This window comes from Prionailurus bengalensis, chromosome A2 (assembly GCF_016509475.1).
Source record: "Prionailurus bengalensis isolate Pbe53 chromosome A2, Fcat_Pben_1.1_paternal_pri, whole genome shotgun sequence".
NCBI classification, from domain to species: Eukaryota; Metazoa; Chordata; class Mammalia; order Carnivora; family Felidae; genus Prionailurus; species Prionailurus bengalensis.
Window position 1 is genome coordinate 152,103,713 of NC_057348.1, and position 26,193 is coordinate 152,129,905.

Below are 26,193 nucleotides of genomic sequence, written 5' to 3' on the forward strand. Positions count from 1 at the left end.
GGAGCCTCCCTAGGCACCTGTGCAAGCTACTGGGGAAACTGTCTAGCCTCAATAATGTCATCATTCTCCTGGATCTCCTCCCACAGGTATTTTACAGGCCAACGAGTAACATGAAAACAGACAGCGAGAACAGGGGAAAGAGAAAATACACAGATGTTAAATGAAAGCCAAGTAATTCAATTGTGTCCCTTTATGTCAAAATATATTAATGTCCCATTAATGGCTGAGTGGAGGTGGACGATGACAAAGCTGTTCCTTAGAGTCTGGGGAATAGCAGTGCCATTAGTTTTCTAAACTCCAATTTTTCCAAGAAAGTTAGTGGAGCAGAGAAGAGATAAATGTCCTGGTTAAACTGAATTTGCCTCCACGCCAACATCTACCACAAACTCTTCTTACGCAGAATTCGGCTCTGTATGGGGGGGTTCTAAACCAGACTTCCAAGGAGTCACTGAAGGTTCCTAAAAGGGACTCAGCAATATTTGAATTCTCTCCGCAACCCAGACAGTGGCCTCAACCTATCATCTTCTCACCAATTTCCTGTGAAACGTCAACATTGAGTTTTTTGTGCACGTCAGAAGTGCATGGCTCTGAATGTAACTCCCAAAAGGCTCCCTGAGAACTCCCTCAAGAACTACGACGAAAGCAATAAATTCACTCGCTTGGGCTCCAGACCACACCTTCTCATACTCACATTGCACACACCTGTTACACTGAGATGCTGGGGGCTGGGGGGAGTTGGAAGTGCAATCGAGACAACTCCCAGAATGCTCACTGCTATTCAACTTACACCCAGTTCTCATTCCTCTCTCTTCAACCTTCACGCTTTCAGTTTCTTTACTACACGTTTCTTTTAGTCTGATAACAGACTCCCCTCATTCCAATCTTCTCACGTGGATACCACTTACGGACAGAGAGAATGAGTTGGGTGCTTTTATTCCCCAGGGTCACTTCCAGACCCGCAACACCACATAACCAGACCAGACCAGCAACACCACTCATTAGTAACATGGATAATATGGGAATCATATCCTTTAATATTAAGACACTATAGCCAGTGTGCAAAGCAAGATGTAAACTCAGAAATATCTCAGTTCCAATCTGAACTCTGTCAATTAATACATGTTTGACATTGAGAACTGTGAAGTTACCTTGGCCAAACCATTTTCTGATCTGAAAATGGAACTGATAATACAAATACAGTGAACAGTGAATGAGAAAATACATGTAAGGCAGTTAGCACATCCCTAGTAAAGAATAAGTGTTGAATATATTGTTGTTGTATTTTTTAATACCCCGAGGCTTCAACTTCTACAAGCCTTTTTTTTTTTTTTAATTTAATCCTAGATAGGGGTGCCTGGGTAGCTCAGTCGGTTAAGAATCCGACTTTGGCTCAGGTCATGATCTCGTGATTTGTGAGTTTGATCCCCATGTTGGGCTCTGTGCTGACAGCTCAGAGCCTGGCGCCTGCTTCAGATTCTATGTCTCCCTCTCTCTCTGCCCCTCCCCTGCTCATGCTCTGTGTGTCTCTCTCTCAAAAATAAATAAATATTTAAAAAGCTTTTTAATTTAATCCTAGATAATATCACAGCAGAAGCCACAGTCACAGATCTAAGTAGGGGTCAGCAGATACCAAACTTTAGCAGAATGACAGTTTGATAACACAAGGCGGGGACACAAAAATTCAGAGTTACATAGCCATATATAGTCTGTTGGATGAGAATCCAAGTAGGGGCTGTGAATGTTTCAAGATATCTTAAAGATACTAAGAATATGGGGGCACCTGTCTGGCTCAGTCAGAAGAGTGTACCACTCTTGATCTCAGGGTTCTAAGTTCAAGCCCCACACTGTGTAGAAATCACTTAAAAATAAAATCTTTAGAGGTGCGTGGGTGGCTCAGTCGGTTAAGCGTCCAACTACGGCTCAGGTCATGATCTCAGGGCTCGTGACTTGGAGCCCCGTGTCGGGCTCTGTGCTGACAGCTCAAAGCCTGGAGCCTGCTTCGGATTCTGTGTCTCCCTCTCTCTCTGCCACTGCCCCGCTCATGCTCTCTCTCAAAAATAAACATAAAAAAAAAATTTAATACAATAAAATCTTAAAAAAATTATACTGAGAATATAAATCCTCATTGAGACCCTTAAAGTTATATAATTACTCTACATTTTGTACTTTGTAAATGTCCAATTTTCATTAACATTCTTCAATGGTTCAGTGTAAGACCTGCCCCTTAAAACATTCATTATGGGGTTGCCTGGGTGGTTTAGTCAGGTAAGTGTCTGACTCTTGATTTGGCTCAGGTCATGATCTCATGGTTCAGGAGTCAAGCCCCATGTTGGGCTCTGCGCTGACAGTGTGGAGCCTGTTTGGGACTCTCTCTCTCTCCCTCTCCCTCTCTGCACCCCCTAAAAATACTCCCTGCTCTTGCTCTCTCTCAAAATAAATAAACTTAAAAAAACACTCATTATGTAGACTCACTCATTTTTATGATGAACTGTAATTTAGCCAGGAATTCACTACTCCTATACAGTTAGTTGTCCTTTGTAAGGCAGAAAACATCACATCTTTGTCTGCCTTTCTCCTTCCAACTCTGATTCAATACTGATACATTGCTTTCATTTCTTTCAAACGTGAGATTCTACCCAATCATAACCTAAGATGTAATAAAGTATATTTCTTTTTAAAAAAAATTTTTTTAATGCTTATTTATTTTTGAGAGAGAGAGAAAGAGAGCAGGGAAGGGGCAGAGGGAGAGGGAGACACAGATTCCAAAGCAGGCTCCAGGCTCCGAGCTGTCAGCCCAGAGCCCGATGTGGGGCTCGAACTCACAAAGAGTGACACCATGATCTGAGCCGAAATCAGACACCCAACCAACTGAGCCACCCAGGTGCCCCAATAAAGTCTATTTCTAACTAATCTTTAATAGGACTCACTTGAACTGGCCTGTGTTTTATGAATGGACTTTGGTGTGAATTCATGGCACAAAAGACTAGTCATCGTTGTTACAACTCCAGTACCTAACAGAGTCTGCCCCATGTTGTTTATAATAAATGTTTAAAACGAATGAATGAAACACAAGAGAGCTGAATTCCCCTGGGACTACACATGGCTTTGCAGCTTAGCACAGTGTGACAAGAGAGCATCTCTGAGCCACCTCATAGAGGTTTTTCTCTTTGTGAGTCCTAAGGCAAACCCTGATCGGGCTGTCCATTTCTGTCCTTTTTCCATCCAACTCTCTGAGATCTGGAGGTAATCCATGCTGGATTACGTTCCTTGGCATCTTATCTCTAGGGGGATCAGCACAAATAGAGAGAAAAGAACATACAAATAGTAGGTGTCCCTGCCAAAAAAGTCTGTAAACCATTTCAGGACTGCCTGTTCTTCAATTAAATAACAGTGAATGAGAAACATCTACCGCACCCATTCTCTCATCAGATAACAACTGGGCCTTCTTTAGAAATAATTATACTCAATAGTTTCCTTCAGTGGCTTCCTAGAAATTGCTGCAATTTACCCTGGGACATTCTCAAGCTGCCACTGACAACAGCCTATCCAAAAACACATTCAAGTGGGCCTCTTTGCAGGGAGCAGTAAAATCAAATTGAATCAAGGCTTCTGAACAGAGATTTAAAATGGATTTTGGACACCTGCTGGGTTCAAAGAGAACTCTAATAATTCAGTTGTCTTCTGCCTGGAGTAGAGAACAATGCCTCAGAAATGTGAAAAAAAATTGTAAAGGAGTTTTTGAATTTGGGACCAAGGATAAACCAACATCACATCAGCAGCAATCACGAGCTGCCACTGCCCAACATGTTTTTCTAGAGACAGTACTTGCTTTTCCCCTTCCAAAATAGACAGTACTTGTAAAGGTTGTTAATTCTTTTTCAATAGAAGTTGAATAAGTTCTTGACTTAAGGCATCCCTTTGTGAGGTGGTTAATATGTCAGAGTTACAAATTATTTGAGACACCTCCACACCTCCAACAAGATCATGGGATTAAAGCATTATAGAGTTGGAAGAAAACTTAGAGGTTCACTAATTCACTATCTGCTACTCCTTCTGATTGTTATTATGCTATGATTGCATCTTTATTTTTTTTTTAATGTTTATTTATTTTTGAGACAGAGAGAGACAGAGCATGAACAGGGGAGGGTCAGAGAGAGGGGGAGACACAGAATCTGAAGCAGGCTCCAGGCTCTGAGCTGTCAGCACAGAGCCTGACGCAGGGCTCGAACTCACGGGCCGTGAGATCATGACCTGAGCCAAAGTCGGACGCTTAACTGACTGAGCCACCCAGGCGCCCCTATGATTGCATCTTTAAATGGCCGCTCTGTCTCTGCTTGACCCTCATCAGGCGTGGAAGGTGCAGGACAGAAGTGCCCTATTCCTTGTTCAGACGACTCTAAGCATTTGTAAATTCTACCTAAAGAATCTCTCTCTCTGTCTCCATAGTTTATGGGCTTTTCTTCTACTATTTGGGTCAGAATTGGGTTTTAAGTCGCTGAGATAATCAGCCACAGACACTCCTGGCAAAAGAATGCACACGTGAAGCACCAGAGACAGACACATATCAAAGAAACTGTTTGCTGACTTCATGGCTAACAGATTAAAAAATGGTTATTTTAAGGACCAAATATGAGAGAGCTTTTATGCCACTGGTTGAAACCAAAAATTTTTAAGTTCTCTTGAGCTCTTCAAATGCACATTGAAGTGCACATTTTCATGCTTTCTATTGAGATAAATTGTTATGCTTTTGAAATTATAATACATGAACATGCAGCAGAGTGAAATTAGCATGTGGTTATTCTAGACAGTCTCTTCTGCTGGGCGTCAGGTTCCCGGCATGCAGAGGAGAAGCAAAGACAAAGAACTGGGAGTGGTTTCACTTGGTGGCACTGCAAAGCAGCCCCACAAACATGTCAGCTTCATTACTGCTTTAAAGCAAACGAGGGGCCCCTGGGGTCTCAGGCAGTTAAGCATCCAACTGCGGCTCGGGTCACGAGCTCGCGGTTCGTGCGTTTGAGCCCCGCGCCGGGCTCTGCGCTGACAGAAGAACCAATGAAAGAGCTAAGTCTGCCCCTACTGCAAATGTGGCCATACTAACTTTTCCTTAAGCAAGTGAGCTGGAGAGATCTCTTGACTATCCAGGTAAAAAATATGGGGAAAGCCCAAATAAACAGAAAACAATAAAAAGCAAAGAGAATAATAATAACAAGCTTGGGTGATTATACTTTTCATCATGAATTAATGACTTCGAATTAAGGCAAAATGAATCGATTAACAGATATTAAGAAGTCCCCACCTCTGTGTCTCCCTTTCTCTCTGCCCCTCCCCCGCTGATGCTCTCTCTCTCTCTCTCTCAAAAATAAATAAACATTTAGAAAAGGAAAAGAAACAGGCCAATTGCCTCCATCTATATTTCAAGTTCTCCTAACCATCCATTTCCTTTTCTGATAGTGAATGTCACAGCTGTTACTGACTCAGTCACGAACTCCGAGACTTTTAGGTGGAACCGCCCCATATATACATGACAACTTCTAGGCACCAGAGTCACAGATTTATTTTTTAAGTCATAGACCCTCCAACTTTCCTCTACAGAAGATCATGCTGTCTTTCCCCCTTCTCCTTTCTCTTTATTCCAGCTCACTAAATCCACTTCTCAGTCCTCACTCCAGTCCTCAGTCCTCAGTCCCCCTTCAGCAGCATTCCACACTCCGGTTAACTCCCTGCTCCTTTTCTCTGGATTTCAGTTCAGAATACTTCTGATTTCCCAACTAAATTTCCATCTGCTCCTTCTTTATCTGCCCTGCAATTCCTTCTCCTCTGAATGGTGTTCAAATACGTAAGCCTCTCTCCACCCTCCAGTAACACTCCGACAGACCAAGCTATTAGCACCTTGCTCCTAGACCCATTGCTGCAGACAAAGCACTCGGTGTGAAATGTAAATGCGATCATGACGTGGTGACTTTCCTCCCCCATTAAATCATGAGCTCTCTGAGCACAGGAGGCCCAGCTAGACCTATCTTTGTTGAGCTGCTGCTTCCCATATGGACTTACTAATTTCGAAATGAGAAAAACTATTTTTCATGACAACTAACTACATTCTTCATTCCACCTAATCTCTCTCTCTCTCCCTCTCTCTCTCTTTTTTTTAATGTTTATTTTTGAGACGGAGACAGAGCAAGAGAGCAAGGCAGCCGGGGAGGGGTAGAGAGAAAGAAAGACAGAAGATCTGAAATGGGCTCTGTGCTGACAACAGAGAGCCTGATGTGGGGCTCCATATCACAAACTCATACACTGTGAGATCATGACCTGAGCCGAAGATGGACACTCAACCGACTGAGCCACCCAGGTGCCCCTTTATCCCACCTAATCGTGTGTGCTATGTAATTGCACCATTGGCTAGGATGGGAACCAGTAAACAGAATTTGGTTCAAGGGAAAAATCTATTCCCATTACTAAACCAACAAACAAAAAATAATCTCAATGCTCATGCCACCCTCACAGCTGCGGTTGATTCTCTGGCTTACCTCTGGTTAATACAAGTGGAGAGAAATTTCTACTTGTAATTAGATACCACCTACAGAGTTAACTCTCCTGAGAGTCTCCTGCCCTAATATTTGCTCAGTTGGCAACCAGAGAGGACGTTCTTTCAGAAAACTTTATAGGAGTTTCAGACCTGAAGTTCCCACTTATATTCTTATTTATACTCTTTTATGTTTATTTATTTATTTTTTTATTTATTTTTGGGACAGAGAGAGACAGAGCATGAACGGGGGAGGGGCAGAGAGAGAGGGAGACACAGAATCGGAAACAGGCTCCAGGCTCTGAGCCATCAGCCCAGAGCCCGACGCGGGGCTCGAACTCACGGACCGCGAGATCGTGACCTGGCTGAAGTCGGACGCTTAACCGACTGCGCCACCCAGGCTCCCCAATACTCTTTTATGCTTAAAGGAGTTGGGACAAATTATCACAGGGAAAGGTAAAGGAAGCAAATGCCGCAGGAAACACAGAGGGACTGAAATTAGAGGTAGAAGGAACATGCATTTTTGTAGAATTCTGAATATTCAAATTGCTAAATAAAGAAGAGTTAAGAACAGCTGGAAAGGGAACAAGAACTCAAGGCCAGTCTTTCATCACAGTGGGCGAGAATCATTTCCACTCCATGAGAGAAGTCCGTTTAATGGAGGTTTCCTGGCTATTAAAAAGGACTAAAGATTCTATCATGAAATACTAACATGGGCTGCTTTTAGTAGCATAGTCTGAAGTGGCTTGCAGAAGACTTTCGCTGCTGCGATTGTCCAGCAGTCCATTAATTACTATCTCCAATGGAGTAAGGAACCACTGGGCCTGAACCAACGAGATATAACAGGATAATGTTACTCTCAAGCCACCTAAATGGCTTCAGATCTCATGTGCTCAGAAAGGGAGAGATTTTTTTACTTCAGGTTTCAATTTCTATGTATCAAACAAAAGGAAAAATCTTACATTTATTTGTTATCTAACTGCTAAAATGCCTTGGGTTTGCAATCACAAGCTAGGATATCCTGTTCATATTTGCAACTGATAAACTGACTTTCTTGGTTGGAAAGGGGTGTGGAGCAAGGACTGGGATTTGTATAGTTTAAAAAAGTGTTATTTTAGAAGCGCCTAGATGGCTTAGTCGGTTAAGCATCCGACTTCGGCTCAGGTCATGATCTCAAGGTTCGTGGGTTTGAGCCTCGCGTCTGGCTGTGTGCTGACAGCTCAGAGCCTGGAGTCTGCTTCGGATTCTGTATCTCCCTCTCTCTCTGCTTCTCCCCAGCGCTCTCTTTCTCTCTGTCTCTCAAAAATAAAATAAACATTAAAAAAAAGTGTCATTTCACAAAAGAAATGTGTGGCCCTTCACATATATCATGAAGGACTAAATTAGGCTGCAACTACTAACATATTTACTCATCTTCTAGTAACCCTACGCACTTTAATGAATCAAGTGGTGGTATTTGAGTGAGGGTACCATGAAAACAGTATTTTTATTTAAAAAAAACCTAGATTACATGTATATTTTAAAATTTTTAAACACTTATGAACCTACAGGAAAAAAATTAAAATTGGTAATTTTTTAAGAAAAAATAACCGGGGCGCCTGGGTGGCTTAGTCTGTTGAGCATCCGACTTCGGCTCAGGTCATGATCTCACGGTCTGTGAGTTCGAGCCCCACGTCGGGCTTCGTGCTGACAGCTCAGAGCCTGGAGCCTGCTTTGGATTCTGTGTCTCCCTCTCTGTCTGCCCCTCCCCCACTCATGCTCTGTCTGTCTGTCTCTCTCTCTCTCTCTCTCTCTCTCTCTGTCAAAAATAAATAAACATTTTTTTTAAAATTAAAAAAAAAAAGAAAAAAGAACCAACAAAGCAGAATCCAAAAATGCATAAGGCAATAATGGTGTGAAAATAAACATGGCCATCTTATTAAAATGGAGAAATGTAACCCCACTTTATTTGAGAAAAGACTGAACACGTGAATTACCAGCTGTGTTCCTACTGAAAAGCTTGTGTGCAAATTATGTGGAGGTAACTCTGCATCCCCAGGGAACAGGCTCAGTAAGAAAGAGAGTCTGTGTTGGGTTCAGATCAAGAAAATAAAAAAGTTAAGTATTGGCCTAACAATAAATGGCATTACATAAGAAACATTTCCTTAAATGGCTTTAGCTCTCTACAGAAAACAGTTTAAAAAGGACACACGTACTTTCTTAAAATGTGGGTATTTAAGAAAATTCACAAAGCTATGTTTCATATTGGTCATTGTTAGTTTACCATGTTATGTTTCAACTCCTTTTTCCCTTTTGGTTCACGATGGCTCGCCAAGGTCTGGAATATTTCAGTAGTGCTCCACGTCCCTCTGGAGAGGGAAAGGACACCACGTCTGTCCTAGTCATCCACTTACAGCTGGGGGAAAGCTGAGTCCCCTGCTCACAGATGTGCTCCTGTCACCTCCTGTTTCCTTGTCAGAGATCCAAGAACAAATCAGAGTCCCCTAAATCCAACTCCCCTTTCCAACTCAGTAAATTGAGCCAATTAGGCAGAAACTGTCATCACCATTCTCTAAACCCTAATCCAATGAACAGAGGAATTTTTTTTTGAATTTTTAAATCATTCATCTTATTGGTGTCAAAATGGACAGAACAAAGACACCTTGCCCAAATAGGACTCATACAGTTCTATCACTGCAACTGCTAATAATTTTACAAAAATAACTTTGTAAAATTTGATAGTAAACTTGAGAAGAAGAAGTCCCATAAGATAAACTTTTAGTCCGAGACTAATAACAGTGTTTGGATGGTGAAGAACAAACACAAAACAATTAGTTAAAATAAAGCTAAAAAGAAAAAAAAATGACAGAAGTAAAGGAATGGTTTCTGCTGAGAACTTCATGACAGAATATGAAAATAACTTGGGGTGCTTTTGCCTGGGCCCACTGTCCACTCTCTTCTCTCTTTCACTTACCATATTACAGATCAAGCCTCTACCAAAGGCAGTATTGTAACATTTCATAAGCCAAGAGCCTCTCATCAGGAAAACATGTTCACTGTTTTACTTTGCCTGAGCAACAAAATATCATCGGGCCAAAAGATTTATGTCCCAATTAGAGAACATAAATCAGCTCTCGTGAGAGCAGGAGAGTCTAAACGATGAAGAAAAAGAAACTAATTACAGTTCTCTCTGTTATAAAGCTGAAAACTTTGGCCTTTTTGTTCCGTTTATAATTCTTCTAGCACCACTCCCATTTTAGTCAAATATCTTAGGTACAACTTTGAAACGCGCTGAACTCATTTTTAGAATTTCATTTTCTGACACAAAATGTGATGAGGGCTAGGGATCAACCGAGTGCAGCAGCAACACGGAATTTTTCTTTCTCCCTTTAACAATGTATTCCCTTTCCATTTCCTGTTAGTGTTTCAGGGTGGCATGACAGACCAGGAAAGTCAATCACACTGGTATAATTACATTAAAATTCTCCAAATGAAATGTGCGTTGCAGCTTATTGCTACCTGAGCACAACAACCCAAAAGAAACACCCTGTTGGCACGCTCAAAACAAACGTCTAGATTTCTTTGTTATTGATATGTTCTTCCCACTCCATGGTGGAATATATATCAGCTGTTATTGTAATACTGGAGTGAAAGGTTTCTCTTTCTTTCTGAAAGCAGTAAATCTATTAAAAACTCTGCCGATTGCAGTTTATCTACTATCTATCTATCTATCTATCTAGATATACATGTATGTATGTCTACAGTAAATATATATACATATATATACATATATATATACATACATACATACATACATATATACCTACAGTAAATATATATACATACATATACATATATATATACATACATACATACATATGTATATGTATGTATATATATATGTGTGTGTGCGTGTGTGTGTATATATATATATATATATATGTACACCACTTTCTGGAAGTAATTAGGGTTTTTTTTCCTACATTTGTAAGTAAATCTTTTCCTCACAAAGACTAGCAAAATGACTCCCCTCTCCTTCCATTTGTAGTCTGTATTTCTATAGTCGCTTCTATTCCAATAATGTTTTGGAAATTCATAGACGAACAAAAATTTAAAGGTCATATTGTTTGACCACCTTATTTTCCAGAAATTGAATTTGGGTCCAGAGAGGTCAACAACAAATTTGTTGTACCCATATAGCTAATACCAACAATTTGCTATAAATAAAAGAGCAATGTTCTGCAGCCCTTCCTCTACCATTTAATAAAAAAGATTTTAAAGAACTAAACCATCAATACAAGTCAGATACACAAAGTTCAATCTTTACACAGCTGGTGATAGGAAAAGAAAACTAAAACGTAGTCAAACTTATCTAGTATGATGCTCTTATGGGCTGGGTTGGGCACCCCTCCCCCCGACATTCATGCGCTGAAGTCCCAACTCCAATCCCTCAGAATGGGACTGTGTGTGAAGAGAGGGTCTTTAAGGAGGAATTAAGTTAAAAAAAGGTCATGCGGGTGGACCCTAGTCCAATCTGACTGGTGTCCTTATAAAAAGAGATTGGGACAGACACACACAGAGGGAAGACTGTGGAAGACACAGGAAGACAACCTCCAGCTGTAAGTCAAGGGGAGAGGCCTCAGGAGAAACCAAGGCTGCCAACACCTTGATTTCAGACTTCTGGTCTCTAGCCTGTGAGGACATAAATTTCGGCGGTTTAAACCACTCAGTCTGTAGTACTTTATTATGGCCGCCCAAGCAAACTACACGAATGCCTACTAAAGAGAATCACTAGGAGAATGAACAGATTTTATTTTGATCCTACAACTACTGATTATAAAAGGTAACATAAGTGGAAGAATAAGAGGCATCTAATGCATCGCTTTCCAAAATTCCAACCTGGCTTGACGTCCCTATTTAGGATATTCAGACCTTAATTTCTGCTTCTCCTAAAAGTCAAGGTGCATAGAATAATCTAAATATATATAGAGTTGTGTTTCTTGAACTAATGTTACTGCTAAGGTCATTTTTTAATTGTGATTGCTTAAAGTTTATTTCCATTAAACATACAAACGAAGGAATTCATACATTTTCCTCCTCCTTTGTCCTGCCCAATGGGCCTGGGGCACACGCCGCACCCGAACCTTCCTGCAGACTCTCCCCGTGCCCCTGAAGCCTCGTTAGGCCCTGCACCTCAAGCCAACAACACCTGAGTGAAAATTCCCTTAAGTTCTGAAGTGACCTTTTACTTTACGAGAAGTGCTGACTCCTAAATGTAAGGCTGTTTCTACGCCTACGCAGACATGAATAATTCATCTCCGAAAATAAATTTTAAAAGCAACGAGATATAATTTTAAGTGTTGAGGGAGTCCTAAATGTATTATGCCTTACATAACTGTACCAGAGGCTGCTGTCTGTGTTTACCTCTGCTAAGAGAAGAACACAGGTGCCATCCGCCCCCCACAGCTGCGGGCATGACCCTTCCTGAGGAGCCACGTTCCCAGACCAAACGCCATCACTAACACGTCTAAAAGACTCTCTGGGTTCCTTAGCTGTAGTACAACTTATTTTTAACCGGGATTGTCATTCTGACGTTTTTCTTATAACACTTGAACTGCAAACCTGTAACACTAAAGAGTCACACATTTGAAACACTCAAAACTGAATTGTAAGTCATCACTCCTTTCCAAGTTTTCTTTGAAAAAGGAAGAAGTTTGCACAGCATGATTGAATAAAATATATAAATCATATCTACGAAAATAAACACACACACACACACAAGAAAATGATCAGAGGTTATTGCAATCGTAGAGTGTAGGGTCTCAAATGCTGTCTCCAAAGCAGAAAGCCCTGGGTGTTAACTTTATTACTTTCTAGCATACAATCTTAGTTAAGTTTCCGAAAACTTCTGATTCTCGGTCTTGCCAACCATGGAATGGGAATAATGGCAATTGTCATCACAGTTATCGAGATGTTAAAATCGATCACAAGCCAAGGTGCTTATTAGCATAATATCAGACACATGTTATCTTTCTGGCTAAATGAAAAAACACACTTGAGTTCTTGCTGAGAGAAAGGTAAAACCTCCATTAAAGGTACCAAAACAGTACAGGGCCTGGCCTCCTGATCAGTCTTAGGATAAAGGATGAATGTCCCATGAAGAGTTTTGCCTACTTCAAGTCTCAGATCCCTTTGGGGCAGATTTTCATAGAATCTAGGGTCATGACCTGAATTTTAGCATAACATAACTTCAGAGCTGATAGAAACCCAGGGGAACAACTGCATTTCTTTTTTTAATATTTGAAAAAGCAGAATGCAAAGAGGTTAACACTTGGTCAACGTCATACCACAAAAAGAGAGCTCCCCCTGACACCCCAAAGAGTAGAATGTTACCATGGGGGTGCTACAAAGTAAGGAGGAAGACGCTCCACTTAGAGACCTGTGTCTGTTCCTGCTGCCCCTTTTCTTTAAGGCACTAGGCCACTCTGGCCATGTGAGTGGGAATAAAACCTCAGGTGGAGAGGGGCAACTCTTGGGGGAAAGTTGCAGAGTGCGAGGAAGAAAGCCACCACCACCGGTGCTGTAGCCTGGGCTCAAGTCTGACAAGTGACAGGAGGGGAAGCTCAAGCAACACTTCCCTACCTTTCTTTGGAATTCTCAAATTGGTTTATCTGCTTTATGCAACCATCGGAGAGGGTATCATAAAAAGAAAGGAAAACATGACATTTTGACATTATTGAAGGTCAAGAAAATGGGTACTGGAAGGTTAAATCACGCGGAAGATAACCCAGAAAATGTAAGTGGGAGCAAGAGACAAGGACGATGTTAGCAGTTCCCTCTGCTCAGTGGTTCAGAGAGCAAACAGCTTTGCATTCCAGAAAGCCTCAAGCTAACTCTGTTGCTTCCCTTTCTGACTCTGAGATTCGGTAAATGGCATTTTTTCCTGTTCTGTGCATGTAGCAATTCTCTTGTACCCTTTTTAAAATATGAACTTTGGGATGCCTGGGTGGCTCAGTAGGTTAAGCATCTGACTCTTGATTTTACTCAGGTCATTATCTCACGGTAATGAGACTGAACACCCACTGGGTGTGGAAGTTGCTTACGATTCTCTCCCTTTCTCTCTGCCCCTCTCCTGCTCAGGTACACCCACACTTTCTCTCTCTCTCCCTCTCTCTCTCCTCTCTCTCTCTCTCTCTCTCACACACACACACAAAACAAATAAATAAATTAAAATAAATAAAATAAAATAAATTTTTAAGTTTTCTCCCTTTAATTTAAAAAAAAACTTTTAAATGTTTATTTATCCTTGAGAGACAGAGAGAGAGAGAGAGAGAGAGAGAGAGAGAGAGAGAGAGAGAAACAGAGCATTAGCATGGGAGGGGCAGAGAGAGAGGGAGACACAGAATCCAAAGCAGGCTCCAGGTTCTGAGCTGTCAGTGCCGAGCCCGACTAGGGGCTCAAACTCATGAACCATGAAATCGTGACCTGAGCCGAAGCTGGATGCTTAACGGACTGAACCACCCCGGCACCCCAATTTTTCCTCCCTTTTAGAAGTAATGCATGTTCATCAAAATCAATTCAAAAAATACAGGAAGCCAATAAAATATTATCTATAATCCCGTCACTCAGAGATAATCACCCCAGGATACAGAACAACAAAAGCATCAACAACAAATATATTTATAATTTCTTGAGTGCTTAGGCCCTTTTGGAATCCTCACAATTGGTTTGGGGTCCAGAAACCACGACCTAAAGATTACATTCTATGCAATCAGAATCGGGACAGATTTCTGCCCCAGACATGAAGCATCATTCGGGAGGCTGCAATGGTCCAGGACTACTTTTCATCCTGAGCTTCTCAAGAAGATCTGTGTGTCAGCCACCATCAACTGAATTCATTCTTAGGCAAAGTATGTATGATGGATCTTCTTGGCACCTTAGAGGTACCCTCACAATTTACAGAGGCGTACATGTAAATTTCTACTTTGGCAATGTTTTTGCTACTCCCTGATAGAGTCTAGTATGTAGCAGAGTGAAGTTTATACAAAGAACCAAGGAAAAGAGAAAGGGTCTAAATAAAAACAGGTCACATCTTATTTTCTAATTAAAGGTCCAATATTAAACAAACAAAATAAACAAACACATTAGGTAGTGCATTAGACAAATTCATAAAAGTGTTAAAAATTGTTTTGATGTGACCAGCTGGAAAAATAGAATTGCAGCATTTTTAGAAAAGCACTTCAAAAAATCATCTAGTTTGCTTTGCTGGCCAGCATGCAAATGTTAAACCACCTATGACCAGTTTGTGTTCTCATCAGTCATGAAGATTGAAGATTCTTGGCTCTATCCTATAATAAAATTCTTAAACTCAACCCAAAAGAGAACCATAAAAAAAAAAGGCATATCAAAAATATTTCTCTTTCTCTTAGTAAAACTCCCTCTCTCCTTGGAACAAAAATCAATTTACTTTCATCCTTTACCATGAAGACTTCATTTACTGAAACCAATCTTAGAATGCTGAATCATATTCAGCTTGTAGTCAAACATGACAATTCATGCTTTTTCCATGGGTCTGTGTCCAACTCTGCCTTCCCAAAGGTAACCAGCAAAGCCACACAACTTAGCAGTGGGAAGTATCTTGTTTATGTTTAAATTGTAACTGTTGTGCAAGATGGCATATGACACTTAACATATGTTGATTGTAGTTCAAAATACAGTGATTTCTCTGCAGATTTGTTTTGCTGAGTTTAGCTATGGTACTAAACTGCAGTGGGAGAAAAAGGGATACAGTATCACAGCTCTTTGCAGTAGAGAACATCTGGTTCTGGGTGAAGCGAATATGCACACACGATTCTTTCTCCAACCTCCGCCCCCTCCCACTCCAATGAATACAGCTATAAAATCTGGCCAGAATTCATAAAGCAGCTATTTGAGGATCTGAAAAGTAAATGATAGCAGCAGACTAAAACCTGAACTTAAAATACTATCAAATGGTGGTAAGCTCTTCCTTCTTTTTTCCCTGCAATCAACCCTGGTGTGGACTCCCAGGCAGCAGAAAGCTTGACATGAACACCAAATTGAGGTAGAGCAAGCCCCAGGAGAGCCCTTGAGTTCTGGCTTAAGGAAAAGGGACTCTGAATGCACAGAGAAACTCAGGGACATTTACCCTTCACCATTTTCCTACACACCAGCATTCACACTGGCAGTGGCATTGACAAAAGCCTTCAGGTGCTTAAAATTGTAATGGAAGAGAGCTGTCCTCTCTGATAAAAGGAGCAATGATCCCAAGAGCATGGGATAAACCATTTGCTTGTATTCCCTCTCTTTCTGCCATATCATTGCTTGGTCCTGCACGTTAACACAGTTGCAGGAGGTATGCAATAGAGCAAGGTAGCTAAAACTTTAGCTTTCTGGCTGAAAGACCAAAATGAGGAGCTCCAGAGAAGAGGAAAGTACCAGGATGACAAAGGAGAAGGAGGGCTCAGGAAAACAGCTCCATAAAGATGTTCATGAACTCTCAGGTTCATCTCTAGGCTGCCAATGGGTGAATCTGGCCGTCAGCATCTATACCAAAGACTTCAGGAATTAAACTACAAAACAGATCCTATAACCAAGGTCCCATAGTGGCAACTTGGTGGTACATACACCCCAGACAGATATAAACAGCACTGCAACGGCTTCCGAAAACAGAATTAACATTGTAGCCACAACTCTCAGAAGGTGAGTCAGACCTTGTAGCCTGAACTCAACTGGGTCAATTGATTACTTAAATAATTAAGCTTCTTCTTTAAAGAATTGGGGGGGGGGGGAAGAGAGCAAAATGGACCCAAAGTAAACAGAAAAAGAAAATAATATAGGGACATAAATCAATGAAAATGCAAATAGAAAAACAAGGGTGAAAAATCAACAAAAACAAAAGCTGATTTTTTAAAATGTTTTATCTTTGAGAGAAAGAGCACGCGCACGAGTCGGGGAGGGACAGAAAGAGGGACGTAGGGTTGGAAGCTAGCTCTGCTCTGACAGCAGTAAGCCTGGTATGGGGCTCAAACTCACAAGATATGAGATCATGACCTGCACCAAAGTCAGATGCTCAACCGACTGAGCCACCCAGGTGCCCCAAAAGCTGTAATCATCAGGACAGCATGGTATTGGCACAAAAACAGACACATAGAACAATGGAATAGAATAGGGACTCCAGAAGTGGACCCACAAAAGTATGGCCAACTAATCTTTCACAAAGTAGGAAAGAGCATCCAGTGGAAAAAAGACAGTCTGTTTAACTAATGGTGCTGGGAGAACTGGACAGCAACATGCAGAAGAATGAAACTAGACCACTTTCTTACACCATTCACAAAAATAAACTCAAAATGGATAAAGGACCTGAATATGAGACAGGAAGCCATCAAAACCCTAGAGGAGAAAGCAGGAAAAGACCTCTCTGACCTCAGCCGTAGCAATCTCCTACTTGACACATCCCCAAAGGCAAGGGAATTAAAAGCAAAAATGAACTACTGGGACCTTATGAAGATAAAAAGCTTCTGCACTGCCAAGGAAACAATCAACAAAACTAAAAGGCAACCAATGGAATGGGAAAAGATATTTGCAAATGACATATTGGACAAAGGGCTAGTATCCAAAATCTATAAAGAACTCACCAAACTCCACACCCAAAAAACAAATAATCCATGAAGAAATGGGCAGAAGACATGAATAGACACTTCTCTAAAGAAGACATCCAGATGGCCAACAGGCACTTGAAAAGATGCTCAACGTAACTCCTCATCAGGGAAATACAAATCAAAACCACACTGAAATATCACCCCACGCCAGTCTAAGTGGCTAAAATGAACAAATCAGGAGGCTATAGATGCTGGAGAGGATGTGGAGAAATGGGAACCCGCTTGCACTGTTGGTGGGAATGCAAACTGGTGCAGTAATGCTGGAAAAGAGTGTGGAGGTTCCTCAAAAAATTAAAAATAGATCTACCTATGACCCAGCAATAGCACTGCTAGGAATTTACTGAAGGGATACAGGAGTGCTGATGCATAGGGGCACTTGTACCCCAATGTTATAGCAGCACTTTCAACAATAGCCAGATTATGGAAAGAGCCTAAATGTCCATCAACTGATGAATGGATAAAGAAACTGCCATTTATATACAAAATGGAATACTACTTGGCAATGAGAAAGAATAAAATATGGCCTTTTGTAGCAACATGGATGGAACTGGAGAGTGTTATGCTAAGTGAAATAAGTCATACAGAGAAAGACAGATACCATATGTTTTCACTCTTATGTGGATCCTGAGAAACTTAACAGAAGACCATGGGGGAGGGGAAGGGGAAAAAAAGTTAGAGAGGGAGGGAGCCAAACTATAAGAGACTCTTAAAAACTGAGAATAAACTGAGGGTTGTTGGGGAGGTGGGAGGGAGGGGAAAGTGGGTGATGGGCATTGAGGAGGGCACCTATTGGGATGAGCACTGGGTGTCGTATGGAAACCAATTTGACAATAAATTTCATATTTTTTAAAAAATGGATCCTTTACTAAGAATGTCAAGGGGAAAAGATACAAATTACTAATTCCACAAATAAAAGGGAACTATCAATGCAGATCCCAAAGACATTAAAAGCATAAATACTACCAATAATTCTATACATCTTAACACCTGGAATGAAATGGGTAACTCCTGAAAAACTTCAATAAACTAAAAAAAAAAAACCAAACAAAACAAACAAAAAAATCCACTAAAACTCACCTACAATGAAATAGATAACCCAAGTACTCTTATAAATCCTAGAGTAATTGAACTTACCATTAAAAAGGGTAAAAAGAAATCATGAGGACTAGATGGTTTCTTAGAAAATTCTAACATACATGTAGAGGATAAATAATTCCATTTATCTCTAATCTTTCCCAGATGTCCTAATAAATATACTTTAACAAATAAATCTACAACAAAGAATCATACTTTATGGTGAAAAAAAGGAATGATTTCCCCTCATATAAGAAGCAAAGCAAGGACATCGACTCTAACTATTCATATTCAGTATCATACTCGCAATAATAGCTAGTGCTATTTATTTATTATTATATTTTTATTTATTTATTATATTATTATATTTATTGTAAATAAATAAATAAATGGCATATGGATTGGGATAAAACCACTCCTATTCACAGATGACAAGAATGACTATGCAGAAAAACCCAAGGGTGCAATCTAATTCCTTGTAATAAAAAGTGATTTTAGTAAGGCCACAGGATACAAGGACAATACATGAAAATCCAACCTAGTTTCACATACTAGCAATCGTAATTGAAAACTAACACATATCTAACACAGGCACATATGCAACAAAATATATACAAGATCTGTATGTTGAAAACTATAAAACAATGATGCACAAAATAAAGAAATGGAGAGACATACAGTATTCGTGGATTGGAAGTCTCATCCTGGTAAAGATGTCTATATCCCCAAATTGATCTATAGATTCAACACAATAGGTAAGTTTATTCTAAAATTTATATGGAAAGGTAAAGAAACTTGAATAGCCAAGACAACTTTTAAAATAAAAAATAAAGTGAAAAAATAGCACAACTTGATTTTAAGATTTAACATAAAGATACAATAATCAAAAGAACATGGCATTGACAAAGGCACAAATATATAAGTCAATGGAACAGAACAGAGAGTACAGAAATCGATATCTATCCATCCATATATATCCATACCCCCCATATATACATCCAATTGATTTTTGATAAAGATCTAAAGGAAATTCAATGAAAAAAAAATAGTCTTTTCAACAGATGATGCTGGACCCACTGAATGTTCATATGTAAAAACAAAATAAAACACTAACCTAAACCTCACATCTTACACAAAAATTAACTCAAATCATAGAACTGAATGCAAAACATAAAACTACAAAACTTCTAGAAGAAAGCAAAGGAGAAAATGTTTATGACCTAGGATTGAACCAAGAGTTCTTGAACATAATACCAAAAATACAGACATATGAAGAAAACTTTGAGAATTTCGACTCTGTAAAGAGAATGAAAAGACAAGACATGTGCCAAGAGAAAACATTTGCAAAGTACATCTGTAACAAAGGACTTGGATCCAGAATATGTGGCAAAATCTCAAAAGTCAAAGGAAAAAAACAACTGGGCCCAATTTAAAAACAGGCAAAGGACTTGAGCAGATGTGTCATCAAAGAGTATAAGATAGATGGCAAATAATGAAAAGACACTCGTGACTAAATGATTAAAATTTTAAAGTGCTGGCCATACCAAATGCTGGCAGGGATGGAGACAAACTGGAACTCTCTCATACACTGCTGGTAGAAATGCAAGATCTGTACTCTAGAAAATAATTTGCCAGTTTCTTATGAAGTTAAACATACACTTACCATATGACCCAGGAATTCCCTTCCTAGGTGTTTAACCTAGAGAAATGAAAATTTATATTTACACGAAACTTGTTCATCAATGATTAGAGCAGCTTTATTCACAATTGCCTAAAACTGAAAATGACTCAGATGTCCTTCAACAAGTAGATGGGTAAATAAATGGAAACATCCATACAACAGAATACTGCTCAGCAATAAAAAGGAACACACGATTAATATATGCAAAAATGTTGATAAATCTCAAAGATGTTATGTCGAAATAAGCCAATTGCAAAGGGTTACATACTGTATGATCCCATTTATGTGGTAATCTCAAAAATACAAAACAATAGTGATTAGTGGTTGCCAGAGGCTGAGATGGGAGATGCGAGGATTAGACAGATTTCTTGGGGGGTGGAATGGTTCTGTATCCTGATTAGGGTGTTGGCTATATGAATCTATATCTGTCTTAAAACTCCCAACTGTATACCAAAAAAGTCTATTTCAGTGCACATTTATTTTAAACACTAAAAAATAAAAACAAATGTAATCAATACTCAGGTATTCACATGGAAATACAACCAGAATCTGTACTTGAATACTTGTCACGTGGCATTGTAATTGTACTGTAAGCAACAAACTAGGTCTATCCCTGGCATGTCCATTTCTCTAGGACAGAAACCCTAGCTTTATAATCTCTGTATCTCCAGTATAAAGAGAACTCCTGGTATTGAAAGAAAGCACTCAATATTTTTTGAAAGATGAAAAGTTGACTAAATCAGGCATAAATGGTTTACATTATTTCATTTCGGTAGAGAAGAACAAGTATAAAATGGAATTTAATAAGAAGTCACTAAAGGATTAAAGCGTTAGAAAGACATTTTACAATTACACACCTTTGTGTTATTTTTGGCATTAACTGAACAGAAGCTAGTAGTTGGAACATTTAGCATGAATATTCATGATTTCAGTGTGCATATGTGCCCTTCAGTGAGGACTTTACTATGAAGTCAATTACAAAGAATTTTTTCAATTGAGGTATTGCCCTAATAATTCATTAAGCTACATGCACAATGTGTGCAGTGAAGTATTCTATTTGCTTTGGTTTTTAAAAAATGTTTAATGTTTGTTTTTGAAAGAGAGAGATAGAGCACAAGCAGGGGAGGGCAGAGAGAGAGGGAGACACAGAATTGGAAGCAGGCTCCAGGCTCAGAGCTGTCAGTATAGAGCCCAACACGGGCCCGAACCCATAGACCATGAGATCATGACCTGAGCCGAAGTCGGACGCCCAACTAACTGAGTCACCCAGGTGCCCCAGTATGTCTTAATTCTTAATAATCCATGCATTACACTGTCACCACCATGACTTTATTCCAACCAAAGAGAAGAGAAGAGAAGAGAAGAGAAGAGAAGAGAAGAGAAGAGAAGAGAAGAGAAAAAAGAAAAGAAAAGAAAAGAAAAGAAAAGAAAAGAAAAGAAAAGAAAAGAAAAGAAAAGAAAAGAAAAAGAAAAACAAAGTTATTAGAAAGCTAGAGAGAAAGAAAGATCATGCAAGTTGCTTTAGGAAACCAACATTTCCTACAGGAACAGTAGAAAGAGAGGCTTCTCCCCAGAAGGGATCATCTACAGAAGAGTTTTTCTCTGCAATAAATGGCTGACCAAGAGTCAAAAAAAAAAAAAAAAAAGACAAGCTGAGAGTTCAAGATACTGGGATCCTGACTTTCATGAGGACCAAAGCAACATTAATGTGATTATTAAACACTGCTGAAAATACATAAGAATGGGTCAAAACTGTTAACCACTGCCATAATATATAAAGGCACAATACTTATTGTTGTTCTTGGTTTTTTCTCCCAAGCTCCTTGACAGTGTTTTTTTACATGTCCTTTAAAATGTTCTATTTTAATAAATTTTTATTACAGAAATATTTCAGAGACACATAAATCTAACATCTATAATACATAATATTTGATATATCATATATAGATATAAAATATTTTAGAGCCATGTTCAAGTTTTAAAGTGGCCACACATAGGCACTCTGCCTGATATACCCAATCAAAACAGGACAGTTTACCTTACTGTAGTAGTGTATGCACCTACAATAAGAAAAAAAGAGCCCCATTTAAATTATATAACTAAAACTTAAAACACAACCCAAACTTAAACTGTAATAGAAATGTGACTAATTCTACACGCACCTCTATTGTCAACATTCTTGATTCTTTGAACACTATCAACAGAGTCACTGAAAATAACCACTGAACCCCATTCCTTAGACTCCAATTTACTGAAGAAGCCTTTTGTAGAATGTAGGCTATACCCCAGAATAAGCTCCAAATTGAAAATTAGAAGTTATTTTCCTCTTTCTCTGACCACTCAATTTTATCTTCCATGAAGGCAATGTTCTACTGTGCCCACCATTAGATTCCAAGCACAAAACAGTGGACAGAGAGCAAATATAAAGTAATGCTTTTGAAAAAAATGTATTGTAATAAGTGAATAAATAAATGTGTATCTATAAGATTAGGACTGAAGGTAAAATTACATGATTGAACTTTAGGAATCACTTTGGCATATCCCTAGATGTTAGATATTGTACAGTTCAACGTAGACATAAATTCTTTCATTCATTCTGCCAACTGACAACTCTGGTTTCAGAATACTTTGTGTTAAGATCTGTGATCAGGGCGGGGGACACGAAAATTCAAAAAGGATATGGTCAATGATCTCAAGTAGCCTAAGCCTAGTGTGCAACATATGCACACACATATAGAGCCAACATAATTAATACCAGCCTGTTACACCTTGAGAGCGGTAATGAGTATATCAACAGTGAGGTCCAATGAGAAGGTAACTAATGCAACAAGAAGCCACAGAGAATTCTTTGAAGAACGAATGATTCGACTAGGGCTTAAGAAATACATAGGATCCTCATAGAGGAAAGGCGGCAAATTATAAATTGTCGGAGGTTTGATCTTTGAAGCCAGACCATCTGAGTTTGCAACCCAGTCTACCACTTGTTAGCTGTGTGACCTTAAGCAAGTTACTTAACCTCTTTGTGCATCAGCTTCCTCACTACAATACCACAGGTGGCAGAGGGCTGTGTGTGTGTGTGGGGGGGGGGGGTAATTAGTTAAGTAGTTAATGTAAAGCGCCTGTAACAGTACCTGAACCTTAACAGAAGCTACGCATGTGTATGGTAAATGAAAAGAAAGGGCAACAACATAAAAAAGAAGTCCCGAAGTGCTAAAAACAATTTTTGTCCCCAGAAAAAAATAAAAGCATAGAATACGCTAAGTATGAATTACTAACTATGGATAAAGTGTGTTTCGCTAACTCAGTGACAGTTTGGGGCCGTTGATCTTTTACTTCAACCATGGATCCTCAACCCAAATAAGGCCCAGATGCCTGCATGAACTCAAAACTCCACACAAAATTTTAGGGGTCCATTCACAAATTAAGGTCGGCAGGCACACCTTCAACATCATCTTCAACATCATCCCTGAGCTATAGATAACAGAATGATCTGCTGCTCTCACAGACTTTCCATCAAAAATCATGCTTAGGATGGAACTTTCTACAACCTCATGCAATTTTGGCCCTAACTTATCTCATCAAAAATTTAAACCTGAACCCTTAGAGGACTGAGACAAATAGAACACAAAGAACTAGACAGCTCCGTCTCAAATCACAAAGGGGTAATGAAGACAATTAGGGTTGGCGGGTCCTTGTCTGAGTAGCAGACCTGTGAGGGAAAAGGAGGCAGGTCGTCTAACCCTGAGGAGGTGATGAGGGTGCTCGACAAGGTGTAGAAACAGACCGGCTTTGTACTCACGTGGTGAAGGAGCCAGGGGGAGCAGATACTCTCCGCAGGTCGGCAGCTGGCACCTGATGGATACTAGAGGCAGCAGGGAATGAGCAGCGAAGACAGTCAGCACAACAGCGTGGACAGACAGGGAACAAGCCAGGAGAGAGAAAGAGAGACACACAAAATTTAAACAAAAATTAAATGAGCGCGTCACCAAACAGTGAGTGAAAAGAAAAGGAAAATCCAGCCAGCCACGGACATAATCCAAAAAGCCGGTGATAGCAATGAAGCCAACAGGACACAGGGCAAGGGCTGGCTCTACGGCAAGCCACAGACTGGAGCGAAGGGCAGGGCGCGGGCAGATGCAACCGAAGCATGGACACTGGGCGGGGCTGCGGGCAGGAGGCATCGTGGTCCTCTCTCGCTCTAGGTCATTTGAGATATCCAACGAGAGGATGCGCGCATGTGCACAAGTACACACACACACACTCACACACACACTCACTAGAGAGGGGGGTAGGCTGGCATAGTAAACTCATCTTTGAGGAGAGTCAAGGTAAATTTAATCCTTTACCATAGTCCTCATGATTCCAAAGTCTGTAGGAAACCTGTGTCAAAGTACAACCATCTTGCAAAGAGTGGCTTGACAAAAACTTTAACGACTCTGAAGGTAACACCAAGAAAGCCTAGATTCATCACGGTGATGCCAAAATTTCACTCTACTCTTGGTGGAAGAGTGAAACCACAGACGTCCCCCTTTTCTCTCTTCTTTTATAAAAGAGAGAACCTTTGGTTGCTGTTGGAAAAGATGAAATGTAAATTTGAAGAAACTCAATAAAAAATGTGTTGTCACCTTTACATAGTCATTCTCTCTACTCTCTTAGACGATTTGAAGAGCTTCAAAGGACCTGCAGCAGACATAGCTCCCTGATCCCTGTTTTCTGCTGGGTACGCAAATTCTCATATGAAGTCCCATGAATCAACTCCTTGTTTTCCTCAAAGGACTATCGGTTACAACCAACAATACTTTTGAGCAGCCAGGATGATGGAATCCAATCAACTGCACTGCCCAGTTCAAAGTTCACCAACTAGAAATCTTGCCCCTGAATAACATGATTGCTTTTCACAGTGTAGTCTTAATTACCATTGAGCTCAGGATTATAGCCAACTTAACATCTCCTTACACACCTGAGAAATTTTAAATTTCTAATCTTTTTCACAGGTGCCTTTCAAACAGCGTAATCAAATTTATCTGGCCACCATGTTACTAGTACGTGAATATGAACGTAGATAAATCTCCTCTATTACTTTTTTTTGGGAAAGATACATATTGCAGTTCTCACTTTATAAAATGAGATAGGTTTCTGTACCAGTGGGGTGGGGGGGTTGACTGAACACAATGGAGCTAGCCCTTCAGTTTCTATGTAGTAATAGCAACTTGGATTATAGACCAAGAAATATTTTTGGGGGGGAATAATTTTCTTTTTTGCCTAAGTGAAGATCTAATGGCATCATGAGGGCCTACTTTAACCATTTCTCATGGGAATCTGCCCCTCATCCATGCAAACCAGATCTTAAAATTCGTATGTATCATCCATTTATTAACATCAAATGTTATCAAGACATTATCTCTATTAGTTTTAGATTCATGGGTTTTAGATTTATGTTATTTTAGAAACAATCCTGGACAAATGTTAGTAGATACAGTATTAACAGAACTAATCCATGTGCCAGCCATTATTTAACACATAAACATGTCTCAGACATACTGGTAGGCCCTGAGGACCCAAAGAGGAAAACTCTAAGCAGGGTAAAGAGATAAGTCAACCAAGGACTACACTGTTATTGGTAAATGGTGTGATAAATGTAACATAGAACAGGAGTATCTAATGGCTAGAAGTAGATAGAAAAGGATTCTTAGGGAAAGTTATACTTCAGTGGAGTCTTGAACTTGAGCAAGAGTCAACAGACAAAAAGGCAGAAAGGAAGGTACTGCAAGAAAGGCATCAGAACTGCAAAAGTATGATGATGCACGAGGCAGGCCACTGCTCCAGAAGAGCAAGGATCTCTGGAGCACAGGAAGAGAACGATGAAGACAATGATCACAAGGGCATGCAACGTTAAGGAATATAAGCTTAACATTTCTAGAAAGATCCTTCCAATCAGTCTTTTGGAAAAAGTAGTGTGGGAAGGGCAGGGACACTGGAGACAAGGAATTATGAGCATAGTTTAGTGATGCTGTGAAGAGGTAGCTTATACAGCCTTTGAACAAAAGCCATATTATACTAGCAGAGGAGGTAGGTGGTTAAAGACATGGGAAATAAATAGAAGGTATTTATTTATGGGCCACATGGGGTGGCCACATGGGGTGTGTAACAGTGCAGGTGATTGTGACGACTCCAGGGGCTCATTGGCTGATGAGCAGAGAAAGAAAATTACAAGCGCGTTTTTAGCCTGCAGTCTGAGGTTGCTAGCGGATATCCAGGTA

The 26,193-nt window shown here is 39.9% G+C and overlaps 1 protein-coding gene across 3 annotated transcripts in view; it reads right to left on the reverse strand.

Moving 5' to 3' along the window:
- Positions 1–26,193, reverse strand: part of DGKI (diacylglycerol kinase iota) — a 449,833-nt gene that overhangs the window by 127,678 nt on the left and 295,962 nt on the right. Inside the window, exon 21 of one of the 3 annotated variants that reach the window (XM_043589662.1) lies at positions 23,733–23,795. The exons of the other annotated variants lie outside the window; for them this stretch is intronic. Within the exon in view, the coding sequence (XP_043445597.1) occupies positions 23,733–23,795 (63 nt within the window). The remainder of the gene's footprint in view (positions 1–23,732; positions 23,796–26,193) is intronic. 3 annotated transcript variants of the gene reach the window in all.